We start from the raw sequence: 14780 nt of genomic DNA, 5'->3' as shown, positions 1-14780 counted from the left end.
ATAATGTCCTGCAGCTATAATATCTTACAAATTATCATACTTTGTACAGTGTGGGTTTGTACATGGGCCATCACAAATCAGCAGTTCTCAGTGGGGCATAGTTCATGCAGCATAGCCATTTTCCATATCCAGAGTCACTGGGTAACTCTCTCCTTTAGAATGTAAGCTCTTAGGGTCTTCTCTCTTGCTCTCTCTCTCTCCCCATCTAGTAAAATGTAAGCTTGTACAGTAAATGGGGTTCTCGCTTTCCTATTCACCCACATGGATTTTCTCAGCATGTACAAGCTTTCCAGTAGTGAGATTCACTCAATTTTTTTTGCCATAAATTGAGTTTTTTGAGCAAATTTGGTGAACCCAGCAAATTCCAATTTGAAGATATCCGCTCATCTCTTACAATATTTACCATACTGATCCACTACATTACCATACCAGTAATCTTATTTGTCTTCCACTGTCTTATTTATTGATGTCACATGTATCCTTATAAGAGTTACTACATCAGTTGCCCCACCTTAAAAGTAATAACAATCATCTTGAGTAGAGAAGAGATCAGCTTTGCCGAACTTTCCCAAAAGCCTTGAATCTCAATAAAGCTGAGCCTTCAATTGCTTGGAAAATATAAGTATGACACTCTTTGGCATCCTAAGACTTTATTAAGCTCTTTTTAATCTCTTTAATACAAATACATCCTCATTAATATCTAAGGAACCTCAACCTATCTGACTAGGAAAAAACAGATGGTAACCGGTGGTAACCAACACACAACAAAAAAGTTCCAAAAATCCATTGTAATCAGACACCGATACCTTATGACTCCAACCATAAATTATAAGCAAAAGAAACCTGAGTCGATATCAAATATATATTCATTTTTATTGAAATTTATACATACAAAATTTAAAATATTATGATTAATATCAGAGTAAATTGATCTCAGTCAAAAAAGGCTATTCTGATGAATCCACTGCAAGGGTTGTAATGTTACTTGCTGCACATTCTTAATACAATATGTTACAAATCTTAACAGTTATTATATTCACATATATTGCTCAAAAAAATAAAGGAAACACTTAAACAACAAAATGGTATTTTAGTGTTCCCTTTATTTTTTTGAGCAATATATATTGACTTTCATTAGACATGTCCCACCTCGGAATCTTAAAATATCACTGTTAGATAATGGGCCTTTATATAGAAATGCACCAAAAGATCTTTTTCTTTCTTTCTGAACTCGTATGAGAGACTTTATTTGGTAATAATTGGATGCTTTTATTTTCTGTTAGTCTATACCAAATATTTCAGAATTATTCAGTGCATTACTACATAATGTCCAATAGATGGCAGCATTTCCCCATCAAAATATAACTATCAGTATTATCATCAAGCAGAAAAACCCTTTTACAAAAATGCATCAAAAAATCATTTTTATCTTTAACACAAATTATGCAAACAACTTACATATATCAATTCAATAATAATCATAAATTATTCAGAGATGTATAGCAGCAAGATAGATTAAAGAATTAGTATTTAGCCATTGCCAAATGTGGACCGCACAGACAGCTCCCCGACACGTGTTTCGCAACTCGCTTTTTCAAGGGGCGTGGTTAACTGTTCCCAAATCCGTGCCTTAAATATGGCGCCACGTCCTGTCACATGAACTCACAGTGCAATCACGAGTCTCCATTTTATTTGCACTACCTGAATAGTTTATGTAACAACAGTGGATAAAAATGGATGCAATTGATTCAGTGGGTAATTGACATGCTGTCACCTATTGGGCTTTATGCAGAAGTGCGCAAAACAATGCATAAAATAAATTTGTAATAAATTAATAGATTGTGTAAGCAATATAGATGTGATTATTATTATTGTTATTATTTATTATTATTATTGAATTGATATATGTAAGTTGTTTGCATAATTTGTGGTAAAGATAAAAATGATTTTTTGATGCATTTTCGTAAAAGGGTTTTTCTGTTGATGATGATACTGATAGTTATATCTTGATTGTGAAATGCTGCCATCTATTGGACATTATGTAGTAATGCACTGAATAATTCTGCAATATTTGGAATAGACTAACAGAAAATAAGAGCATCCAATTATTACCAAATAAAGTCTTTCTCATACGAGTTCAGAAAGAAATATAAAGATCTTTTGGTGCATTTCTATATAAAGGCCACTTTAAGATTCCGAGGTGGGACATGTGTACATGAAAATCAATATATGTGAATATAATAAGTGTTTAGATTAGTAACATATTGTATTAAAATTGTGCAGCAAGTAACATTACAACCCTTGCAGTGGATTAATCAGAATAGCCTTTTTTGACTGCGATCACATTACTCTGATATTAATCATAGTATTTAAAATTTTGATGGTATAATATTAGACTATTACATCAAGGCAGTATGCAGAAAAATATAAATATTCTTTACGACACACGTTGTGAGGTAGAAAATTGTGTTTAAATTTCTGGATTCTGGAGATTTTTCTTTTGTCTTTCAAAAAAATATAGCTTGCCCGTTTCGCAATCTATAAATCACACTTTCTTGACCCAAATGCCTTGGTTTCAGGATTTTTCTTTAGTAGCAAAATTAGGCTAGGGGGGTATTAAACAACCCTCCTTTGTTTCAGTCGAAGAATCAAGAAAAAGGATGTTGTTAAGGTGCTTTTACTGTAGTATATCGTGGAGACACGATTGTCAGCAGGTGCTCTCGTCCACTGGCCAGGACACCTTTTGAGAGACCACATGGACCAGGATTCATCCCAACTGAACGCCCATGGGCAGAACACTATTCAGATAACTCAGGGAATCATAATAATTAGACTTTATTGGATCTCCAACAGTCAAAAGCATATAACATACCCCAAACCAGCAGCACCCTGCCTTTGGCAAGCACCCACCGGGTACAGGATAGGGACAAGCGTAGGAAGTTTCACGAGCACAGCAAGGTCCGTACTAGGTAACCGAATCGTCCCAACTTGGGTTTCCAGCTGAATCCTAGAATTCTCGGCTGTACTCCTGCATAATATAATCCAGTTTCTGATCCCCCTAACCAGAGCTGAAGTGCCTAGGCTAGGTAAAGGACTTCCAACCAGGACCGAAACCCTTAGATTGAAGCCATGTAGCAAAAGAACATCCTATTGACTTAAGCAGTCCCTTTTTGTATCTCCCGGACACTCATTCCATGGTATTGTGGTCTTACTGAATTGGTGGAAGAAGGCTGTGCTCTTATTGGATGGCATTCCAATCTGCATAGTTAATTCTCCTGTATAATTCTCCTCTGAGTGAGGTAGACAGAGAGGCTGAGGGCGTTTACATTAAATTAGCAATACACAACTTCAGACAATGGAAGGCTTTGATGAGTCCGACGGAAAACAAAGACTTAACAAACACGCGTTAACACACCAAAGGGAGTCATGTCTGGCCAAATTAAGAACATTAACGCCTGACAGACATTGAACAGGGCTGTGTCTTCACATATGTCATAGTTCACTCAGCTCACAGTTACACTGAATATACAGGTCTAGCACCTCCCTATCACTTGACTCTTTGGATTATTTTTCACAGACTGAGAATACTACTCCCATTTTCAATTTGATTCAGAGCTACAGTAGTAACCCATAATCATATTTAGGCCTTTTTTTCATAACTATCTGTAATGAAGTATTTGTTTTGACCTTCTGCCCCATCACTGTAAATTCCTAAGATGGCCAGCCCTCATCTTTTACAGTGGCTGTGATGTTGCCCTTGATTGGCTTAGCTAGACCATGTGATGTGATAGTTGCAAGGCATTATAGAGAAGTATGCGGACATGACTGACATCATGGGCCCATTCTCTGTCTTCTGCAATGTTCAACCTTGAGTAAAATGCTGCCAGAAATTTTTTGTTGTAATCTTAGAAATTGAAATTTGTTAAAAAGCTGATCCACCTAAGATCAATCGTCTCCAATCTATTCTCGAGCACATTAGGCCTGTGAATCTTGTTATAATTTTGTCTATAAACTGTTGTTACTAAGGGTTTGTTTCATGTTCAGAGTTGTACAGGTTACATGATCTTCCTAATGTTGGTGCTAATGATGAATTTTCAAAGTACCTTTCATGATAACAATATCCGACTACTCCACTCAACTCTAAAAAGATCTATTAACAGGACTACCAACGCTGCTGTCAGCTATACCACAATACAAAGGTAGGAGGGCTCATAATATACTATTCAGAAGGATGTTATAAAAAGTGGAAGTTATATAATTGTATGAATTGTATTTGCAGTGTTTCTGATCTATGGTATTGGCTAGACAATACATTACCTGCCCATCTTTACAACGATCCTCGATTGACCTTGTTAGGCTCTCCACGTCTATGCCAGTATAATTCTGGTGAGTTACCTTGACAGTATATAACCACTGCTTACAATTTTCAATAGAAATATAACTTTATTTCTGTATTTTTGTTGAGAATTAATACTCCTATATATTATCTTTCAGGTTTTTTTCCCACCTCACGATCTGTAAAGTTTTTTCCAAGCAAATATCCTCCTACCAGCTGGGAAAACGCAGAACTGTGCACCAATCTTACCTCAGATGTCCCTCTTGATTCGTTAAGGTAAGCAAGGTAATATTTCCACAATCTGCCTGCTGCTGCACTCCTCCAGCACAGAGAATATTCCCATTTATCTTTTGCCCAAATTGTCACTGCTTCTCCTACTACTTTAAACCTCCTGTGGTAGTTGATATGGAGAGATACTGCTGCACATCATTGAAGCTGGCCACACTCACTATCACCAGGCATTCTCTCTGCAGTGCAGTCTGTGCTGGAGTGGTCTTCTGCTCCTTAGGCTTTGCTGAATGTCTTATCTGTGCTGTGATTTTCTGCTGCCAGGCGCTAATTCAAGAATAAAATCTGGGATGGAGCAAGTGAAATCCAAAAATTACTGCAGACTATGAATTCAGAACTCAGACCATTTTACTAACCAAATTTTGGCCCTCAGATTAGACCTGCATCATTAAATAAATGTAAACCCGAGACCGTAGCACAAAATAAAGTCAGATAAATAGAAATCCCAAACTTACCATATTTTTCGTTTTATAAGACGCACCCCAAATTTAGAGATGAAAAAGGTAAAAAAAAAAAGAAGGGGTCCGTCTTATACTCCGGTGGTGTCTTACCAGAGGAGGCAGCTGTGGTGGAGCGGTGTCACAGAAGGCAGTGGCGGTGCTGGAGTAGGGCGATGCTGCAGGCGCTGTGGTAGTGTCTGTGCTGGCAGCGGTGGGGTCTGTGACGGCAGTGAGGGTGGCTGTGCTGGCAGCGGTGGGATCTGTGCTGGCAGCAGTGTGGTCTGTGCTGGCAGCAGTGGGGTCTGTGCTGGCAGTGATAGCAGTTGTGCTGGCAGCGGTGGCGGCTGTGCTGACAGCGGTGGGTACTGTACTGGGAGCGGTCGTGCTGTGCTTGCTATGTGAAGCAGAGTAGTGTGGCGAGTGTCCCAGATGCTCTGTCGGTGGTGCAAGCTTCAGAGAAATGGCGTCCAGAGGCGGTGCGTGTGCAGATGAGATCTTGAGCCGGGAGCTCCATCTGCGCACGCGTCGACTCCAGGCACCATTATTTGAAGCTAGAGCATCTGGGACACTCGCCGCACTGCCCTGCTTCACACAGCCAACCAGCTAGCTGCCTGCACAGCCATCCAACTGCCTGCACAACCAGCTGCCTGCACAGCTAGCCAGCCAGCTGCCCGCACAACCAGCTAGCCTCACAGCCAGCCGCCAGCACAGCCAGACAGCTGCCCGCACAGACAGCCCCACCACAGCCAGCACACCCCCTCCGCAGTATGCATGGTTAACAGCACAGCGCCAATTCTTCACCACCCGGTAAGCTACATTCGGATTTTAAGACGTACCACTCATTTTCCTCACAAATTTTTGGGAGGAAAAGTGCGTCTTACAATCTGAAAAATACAGTAAATTTTTAAATAATTGCATCGCAATTCCAAAATTGTTGGGACGCTGTGTAAAATGTAAATGAAACAAGAATGCAATGATTTGGAAATCTCTAATAGCCAATTTTTTTTCACAACAGAACATAGAAAATATCAGAAGGGGAAAGTTAGACATTTTTAAATTTTTCATTTAAAAAAATTAACTAATTTAGAAATTAATTGCAACAACACATCCCAAAAAAGTTAGGATAGAATTAACAAAGGGCTGGAAAAGTAAGTGGTACTAATGAAAACCAACTGGAAGGTCAGTTTTCAACTAAGTTGCAAGCATGTTAGAGAGGCAGAGTCTCTCAGAAGCAAAGATGGTCAGAGGCTTATCAATCTGTGAATAACTGTGTTGTGGAATAATTAAAAAATGTTCATCATCAAAATATTGCAAAGAATTTGACTATCCCACCAACTAGACTACATAATATTATCAGAAGATTCAAAAATTCTGAAGAAATCCATGTGCATAAGGGACAAGTCTGACGTTCAGTACAGGATGCTTGTGATCTATGAGCTCCCAACCAGCACTTAAAAACAGGAATGATTTAGTTGTGAAAATCTCTGTCTGGGCTTATGAATAGTGATGGGCGGACCCGGACTGTAAAAGTCCGAATCCACGTGGGTTAGATAGTACTCGTGCACCGTCCCCAAAGGCCTAGAGTTCTCAGGGAACCCCGAGTAACTATCTGGATCAGGCCACCAGGGTAATAAATAAAAAAGGAAGTAAGAATAACACAGGAGCTTATACTTACCAGTCTCCCATTCAGCAGTAACAATGCTTCCGGGGCCGCTCATTAACCTCATGCATATGCACTGCTTCCCCTGCCCACTGGCAGTCCCGGCATCTGTGATTGGTTGCAGTCAGACCTCGCCACCATCCGTGTGACAGCGTGTCTAACTGCTTGCAATCACACACACTGTCTGTCCCTATCGTGCTATAAAAATAAACAAAAAAGTTGGCATAGGGTCACCCCATATTATGAAATCCAGCACAGATAAAGCATACAGCTACTGGCTGCAGCACCCTCCGTGTGCTTATCTTGGCTGTGTATCAAAATAAGAGGGACCCTATGTGGCTTTTAAATATATAATTAAAAAACGGTGTGTGGTTCCCCCCCAATTTTGATGCTCAGCCATGAAGCCATGATAAAGCCGACAACTGGGGGCCTAAAAATAACAGCCTGCAGGAGCCTAGAATTGTCGCATCCATTAGATGTAACAATTCTGGAACTCTACCTGGCTCATTCTGATTGCCCTGGTGTGGTGGCAATCGGGGTAATAAGGGGTTAATGACAGCTCACAGCTGCCACTAAGTCCTAGATTACTAATGGGGAGGATCTATGAGACCCCCATTAGTAATCTGTATGTGAAAAGAAATAAACACAAACACTGAAAAAATCCTTTATTTGAAGGGCCCACAAATTGTTCAAGCAGTGGAGTATTTCAGTGCATGTTATGGAGCATTGTCCTGCATAAAAATCATGATTTTCTTGAAAGATGCAGACTTTTCTTATACCACTGCTTGATAAATAATCTTCTAAAAACTGGTAGTAGCTTTGTTGATTTTGAGATAATAATAATACCAGCCTATAGCAGTACCCCACCTTCACCTTGCGAAGTGGAGGTCTGTGACCATTACCATTCATCTGGTCCATCAGGAGTCTTTATAGTAAATAAAAGATTTGAAAAATCTGTCTTCAGATATTTGTTTGGCCCAGCCTTGATGTTTCACCATCTATGTCTACCTCGGCCATCTTTCTGAGCACTAAACACCTCGTACTTCCCGTAATTCCAAGGAGGTTGCAATTCTGGAATATGACAGCACTGGAGGAGAATGCGATGCAGCTCACTTAACATTGAATTATTCTCAAATCTTTGGCAGTTAGTGTACATCTTATTTTCTCAACAAGTTTTTGTAACCCTGTTGACTACTTGCAACAAAACTTTTAATAGTTCCGTGATGGTGCTCCAATATCTTAGCCAATTTTAGAGTGTTGCATCCCTCTATAAGACTTTAACAATGTTTCACTTTTCAGCGTAAGTTAAATTTATTTGACCCATTTTGTCACAGTAAAACAAGCTTTTAACAATTCTGCACACTTTGATAAAAGGTGTTGATAACCTTAGGTTTCACCCTCTATCATTACAGAAAAACACATCACTTGATAAGTTTCAGCCAGTAAGCATTCAAGTTTATACAGCTTGGACTTGTAAAATCTGTATAAATATATTATCAAAATACTCATTGGCCTAATAATTGTGTACACAGTGTATATAGAGGTTTTAGAACACCCTATGCTCCCATCCAGACAATGTCTATTTCAGGGAAGTCCTTGTATATTTCAGCAAGACAATGTTAAACCACACACTGCTTACATCACAACAGCGTGGCTTTGCAGAAAAAGAGTTTGGGTGATGAACAGGTCACCTGCAGTCCAGAACTTTCAACAATAATTTTTTTTGGCAAATTAAGAAATGAAAAATCCAGCAAACACCCAGGACTGCTAAGCAGCTAGAATCCTAAATCAGACAAGAATGGGACAGCATTGCCCTTCCAAAATTCCAGAAAACTGTCTCTCTTATCATACATTTACAAACAGTTGTAGAAAGAACAGGGGGTGATATACAATGGTAGACCTGGCCCTGTCCTACATTTTTGAAGATGTGTTTCTAAATTAGTTAATGTTTTCAAATAAGATGAAAAAAAGTATAGCTTTCACCTTTGGATCTGTGTTCTATGTTCTGAATATTAAGAAAATATAGCGGCTATAAAAGATTTCCAAATAATTTTCTTTCCATTTTACATAGTTTACAAAATTGATATACCCATTTATTTAAAAATTAACATTTATTATGCCGAATTAAACGTCTACTAAACAAACAAAAATGATAATGTGGTACAATGTGGATAAATATTAAAAAGTGGAAATAACCAGAGTTCATTTTATAAACTAACTATTTCTTGTGCCTTTAAGTGAACTTGTATCTTTGCCTATAAGGCCCTATCAAATAGCCCTACCTATCCGAGAAAGTTGGCACCCGAAAAGAAATGCAAATGGTGCGCCACTAGACGGCTGCTGACCCTGTCTTACCCTAGTACACACTCAGTATGTCCAATGATGATAATAATAATAATAATATTTATTAATTTATATAGCGCTGTTAATTCCACAGCGCTTTACATACTTTGGCAACAATAATCTAGGAGATGGGGACTATGGAACAGGGTAAATCATTAGGACTTATTAATAAAATGGGATCAGTATAAGGTAATTCTTGAAGATATCGGAAAGGCATATGTAAAAAATAATGATGAAAAGGAAAAAGCAAATAATCCTATATTTCAGTATAGTCATCTGGATCCCGCCCCATATACTGCCTCACAAGATATCAAATATGCATATGTAGAAAAGGACGTGCAATTTCATATAGCAATCTACTTATTGGGATCCCACCCCATATACTGCCTCACACGTCAAGGCAGTATAGAGCAAAGGATTCAGATGAGTAGATTGCAAAATGGGATAACTTGCTTATCTCCACATATGGCTTTCTGATATCCTGTGAGGCAGTATATGGGGCGGGATTCAGAAGAGTAGATTGCTATTGCTATAAGGTATTGCTTGGCCTTTTTTATGTCTGCAAACATAATATAAAATCTTTATTATGTCTGGGAAGGGTCTTGATTCATTGAACTTATTTCCAGTATGAGCACCAATGCTTTCTAAGGCCATTTCCAAATTTCTGAAAGTATTTGTGCACAAGCATATCTGTGGGGAGCCCACCACTGAGTTAGACAGCCTATACAACGTTTGCTTTTATGTATATATGAATTTTACACATGGGTGCGATGCTAAAGCTGTGATCAGATGTGGGTACTGATGCCTTTGTGTGGCCATAGGTATTTAGACTGCTATATGTACCATATTGTAGCAACACCAATTATATTTAGAGCATGAGATATGGCTGGTATGAGTTTGGATAATACCCAATTGTACTGAATGTCTAGAATGGAATTCTTAATGTATTATTTTTGTACTTTTTCCTAGTATAGTTAATGGTGATATATATGTCATAACTTCCTCATGGGTGGTTCATTGACTGGGACTCCCAACAGATCCTTATGGAGCTGTCTTGGGTTTTCAGTACTGAGGATAGCTATTTACATCTCTTTGCAGGAGAAATAGAAGGAATTCAGTTTCTATATTATCCTCAACAAAGGAGTTCCAGATATTTAAACCTCATGATTGGATCATAATGTTGAGGTGTCTCCTAGTACTGTACCATTGTCACCCGGTAATACACCTGTAAGAAAATTGCTGTTTTCATATATCAGCTGGCACACTTCTAATGCTGGATCTTCCTATGTATATCCTTTATGCTCACTAATTATGTATTACAACTTCTAGATGTATGGAGAGTCCATGCCAATTGCTTGGCAGCACAATAAAAAATACTAAAGAAATCATCCAAATCCTGAAGAACATAAACTGGATTAATAAAAGGTATGTTCTAACATGGAATATTTCACTTTGTGGAGAGTGCCAAGCCGGCATTAGGAGACTAATAACCCATACAATGCTCTTCAGGGAATTTAAATATACAAATATCCTCTTTAGTAAGGATGAGGACTTTATCTGTTGCACCACCTATTGCATGTAGCAATCCTAGAAGTCAATATCGACTGGTCAACGAGCTTTGCCACATGATGTATGAATATATACTGTATTTTTAGTTTAATAAGACACACCGGATTATAAGATGCACCTCAAATTTAGAGATTAAAAAGGTAAAAAAAATGGGGTCCATCTTATACTCCGGTGGCGTCTTACCAGAGGGGGAAGCAGCGGTGGAGCAGGGTCACAGGAGGCAGGACCTGGACCGGTGCTGGATTAGGGTGATGCTGAAGGTGCTGCGGTGGGGGCTGTGCTGGCAATAGTGGGGGCTATGGTGGAAGTGGTGGGGGCTCTGGTGACAGCGGTCGGGACTGTGCTGGCTGCGGAGGCTGTGTTGGCTGTGTGCAGCAGGGAAGTGCGGTGGGTGTCCCAGATGTTCTTCTAGCAGTGTGGGCTTCAAAGAAATGGTGCCCAGAGTCAGCGCGTGCGATGATTGAGCTCTCATCTCAATGACAAGCCGAGATCTCATCTGCGCACGCAACACCTGCGGGCACTATTCTCCTTAAGTCAGCTGCTGGGAGATCAATGGGCTGGAGGTTGCGCATGCGCAGATGAGATTTTGAGCTGGGAGCTACATCTGTGCAGGCGCCGACTTCGGCGCCATTATTTGAAGCCCGCACCGCCGACAGAGCATTTTGGACACCAGCCGCACTGCCCTGCTCCACAGCAGCCTGCACATGCACCCCCACAACAGCCTGCACAGCCACCCCCACCTCAGCCAGCACAGCCGCCCCACTGCAGACAACAGAGCTGCCCCCACTGCAGGCAGCACTGCTGCCCCCACCTCAGCCAGCACAGCCGTCCCACTGCAGGCAACAGAGCTGCCCCCACTGCAGGCAGCACTGCTGCCCCCACCGCAGCCAGCATAGCTGCCCCCTCCGCAGCCAGCACAGCAGCCCCCTCTACAGCCAGCACAGCAGCCTCCAGCACAGCAGCCCCCACCGCTGCCAGCACAGCCTACATCGCAGATAGCACAGCGTCCATTCTCCACCTCCCAGTAAGCTACATTTGGATTTAAGATGCACCCCTCATTTTCCTCCCAAATTTGTGCGTCTTATAATCCGAAAAATATGGTATATATACTGTATGTGACGCCCCTGGACTAGTCAGGGTGTCACAGGGAACTGCACTCCTTTCTCTTACGGTGCAGAACTCACCCTCCATGGTTCTGGTATCCTAACCTTTGGTATTGCTCCATCAGCATTCAAATCCTAACCACACCTGACACCACACCCTGTCAGACACACCAGTGGGTGGTCTAGCTGGAAAAGGGCCACCGGCCTAGGGGTCAGATGGGCTGGTGGGAGGGACATAGTCAGTTGAGGGGTAGCCCTCAAAGAGTGAGGAGCTGAGGGAGTTGTAGCTCCCTGGGAGACTTAGGCTAGGTCGCAGACGGTGCTCTGGGACCGGAGGAGTCGGAGACCCTGTCGCAGGGTATTGGAGAAGGGTGCCCAGACTTAGTTTTTGAGAATGGTCGGCACCGGAAAATCTAGTAACTGGACTGGTACCGAGCATGGCAGGGTACTGGACCCTAGATCAGGGAATAGCTTCACGCAACCTGATAATTAGCCTGTGGAGGATAGTCTCTTTATGAACTTTCCCCTAGAGCTCAGAGATCGAAGGCACCAACACAACGAGGGGGATAGGGCTTTCCAGCTTATGCGTCCCACTGAGATCCCAAGTGTTAGCCATCGAAAGCACAGCTCCTCTAACTAATTGTGGGGAGTGGGACCCCAAAAGCTTCAGGCTGAGGGGTCACTCAGAAACATCTAAATATAGTGCATGGAGGCAGGTCCAGAACCATCAGCAATACTAACAAGGATGGATTCCCGGACGAGCTCCCCTGAGTGGCAGCGGCATTCAGAGACTTGGTTTACTCCTGTGTGGGAGTCTGCTTAATGGTCGCACCAACACCCACACGACCTGAGTGAGTACGCTCATTCCCCTGAATCACCCGTCTGGCCTGCACCACGCTGCCCTACATTTCCACCGTCCAGAGTCCCGGGGCATACCCTACCCGTGGAGGGAACGTCCTCTGCCTGCCGCGTTCCATCTACCCCTGGGTACTCTCATCGGCAGAGGCGGTACTCCCCTTACCGTGAACCACGGGTGGCGTCACCAACACTAACCCCACCTGTAAATAGCCCCTTTTATTTTCAAGTGCCCGTAAGCCCCCGGGTCCGGAGACCCTCGAGCCACAGTAACCCCGGATCTGAGGAGTCCGACTGCTGCAGGGGCGGTACATATATATACACATAGACACAGTTTATCTAAGATGTTGGTGATGAAGACTAGCCTTGTGCAGTAACCATCACGCAACTTCTACTGCCATATCTGATTGGGGGGGGTCTTCTTTTTATTTGATTGATCCTAATGTCTCCTCTCGGTAGTCAGTACACATGCAACACACACAGAAGCGTAGATTACTATACATAGCACTGCCTGTTTTCTGAGAATCTCTTCACTGGTTCTCCACTTTTTTCACCCTCGCCTACAGGTTACAGGCAATATTCTTTGAACTCAACAGTCTGAACTGTGTACAGGTTTAAAGCTTGTTGATGTAAGCTAGCGTTTCATCTTAAAAAATATGTTAGAAAGTTGTAGAACTTGCATTTATCGATGAGCTGACAAACAAGCTAATTGGCATGTTTACAAGCAGGGCTGCCACCAGGAATTCCAAGGCCACATACTGGCAAAATTTTAGACTCTATCCAGGTTCCAGTCCAGCCCCGACTTCACCCTGCTCTGCTTCCACCCCGCAAACTTTCCACAGTCCCACTATCCACTCTGGAAAAACTCCACTTCTGCACTCCACTCTCTCCCCCAAAGCGGTCTGAGTAGTCGTTCTGTGACCAATCATTTATATGCGATTTTCATACTTAGAGTCATGTGATGATGAGCTGCTCTTTCTAATTCTGTCAATGTTCAGTGACAAACAGAGTGGCAAGAACAAAATTTAATTGTCACATGACCGTCAGTATGAAAATCGCATATGAGTGGAGTGGCCATGTGATGACTGCTGGAACCAACAAGCAGAGCCAAATCCTGACAGTGAATATATTACACGGTGTTAGGATTGGGCTACAGGGCTTAATTTATAATTAAATGGCTTGCCCAGATTAGAGATTAATGTGTGCAGTCACTTTAGGAAACTACAGGTTTCTAAATTCTCACAGCACTTGCACTGCACACTTTTAGGATTCTCTAATGCCAATGGTGAGATTGGACAGTCATATGAGCACAAGTATGCGATTTGTATACTTCTGGCCACATTCTGACTAGACATGTCTGGCTTCACTCAATTCATTTTCATTGTTCAAGGCCACGCATGACTAGTCGGCACGTGACTGCATCACAAACTTGGAATTAGCCTTTTAATGCACTTAACATTTAAAAATATATAGTAACCCTTAAATTGGCAGATGGCACAATACTTTATTAACATATCCCTGTATAATGAACTAAAATGGGGAGACAAAAGGGCGCAATAGGGTCTTACCCGATATAACATATGATGTTAGAGAAGGTACAGTAACACTCACCTGGTGGGGTTGTGCCAGTCACAACTCCTTCAAAGGCATGTGAGTGTCCGCGTGGTTCAAGCAGCGGCCCCGTAGGCACGATATAAAGATAATGGTGGACAAAAGAAAAACGGGTATATGCCGCGCTTAAAATCCACTGAGTTGGAAGTAATATAATATTTCTCTTTTATTTACAGCATTCCTACGCGTTTCAGAGACAACAGACCGTCTCCTTCTTCAGGGAAAAAAGAAATCATCTTGATTTCTTTTTTCCCTGAAGAAGGAGACGGTCTGTTGTCTCTGAAACGCGTAGGAATGCTGTAAATAAAAGAGAAATATTATATTACTTCCAACTCAGTGGTTTTTAAGCGCGGCATATACCCGTTTTTCTTTTGTCCACCATTATCTTTATATCCCTGTATAATGTAATCTTACAAGTTCCAAATTGTTACATTTGTACAGGATCACGACTTATAACAGCACAGGAATACATCAACAGAGAGCCACCAGAGGTACAGAAATACATCACCAGAGCTCCCATCAGTACAGAAACAAAGCATCAAACCCCTCATCAGTACGGAAACACTTCACCAGAA

At 41.6% G+C, this 14780-nt stretch overlaps 1 protein-coding gene across 1 annotated transcript in view; it reads left to right on the top strand.

Moving 5' to 3' along the window:
• The window catches only part of LOC142312750 (polycystin-1-like), a 258417-nt gene that overhangs the window by 220383 nt on the left and 23254 nt on the right, over positions 1–14780 (top strand). The window contains exons 38-41 of the mRNA XM_075351738.1: positions 4045–4199; positions 4280–4386; positions 4495–4612; positions 10397–10492. Of these exons, the coding sequence (XP_075207853.1) occupies positions 4045–4199; positions 4280–4386; positions 4495–4612; positions 10397–10492 (476 nt within the window). The remainder of the gene's footprint in view (positions 1–4044; positions 4200–4279; positions 4387–4494; positions 4613–10396; positions 10493–14780) is intronic.

The sequence above is a fragment of the Anomaloglossus baeobatrachus genome, chromosome 5 (assembly GCF_048569485.1).
Source record: "Anomaloglossus baeobatrachus isolate aAnoBae1 chromosome 5, aAnoBae1.hap1, whole genome shotgun sequence".
NCBI classification, from domain to species: Eukaryota; Metazoa; Chordata; class Amphibia; order Anura; family Aromobatidae; genus Anomaloglossus; species Anomaloglossus baeobatrachus.
The sequence above is the reverse complement of the archived record's forward strand: the minus strand, read 5'-3'. Positions and strand labels throughout refer to the sequence as shown.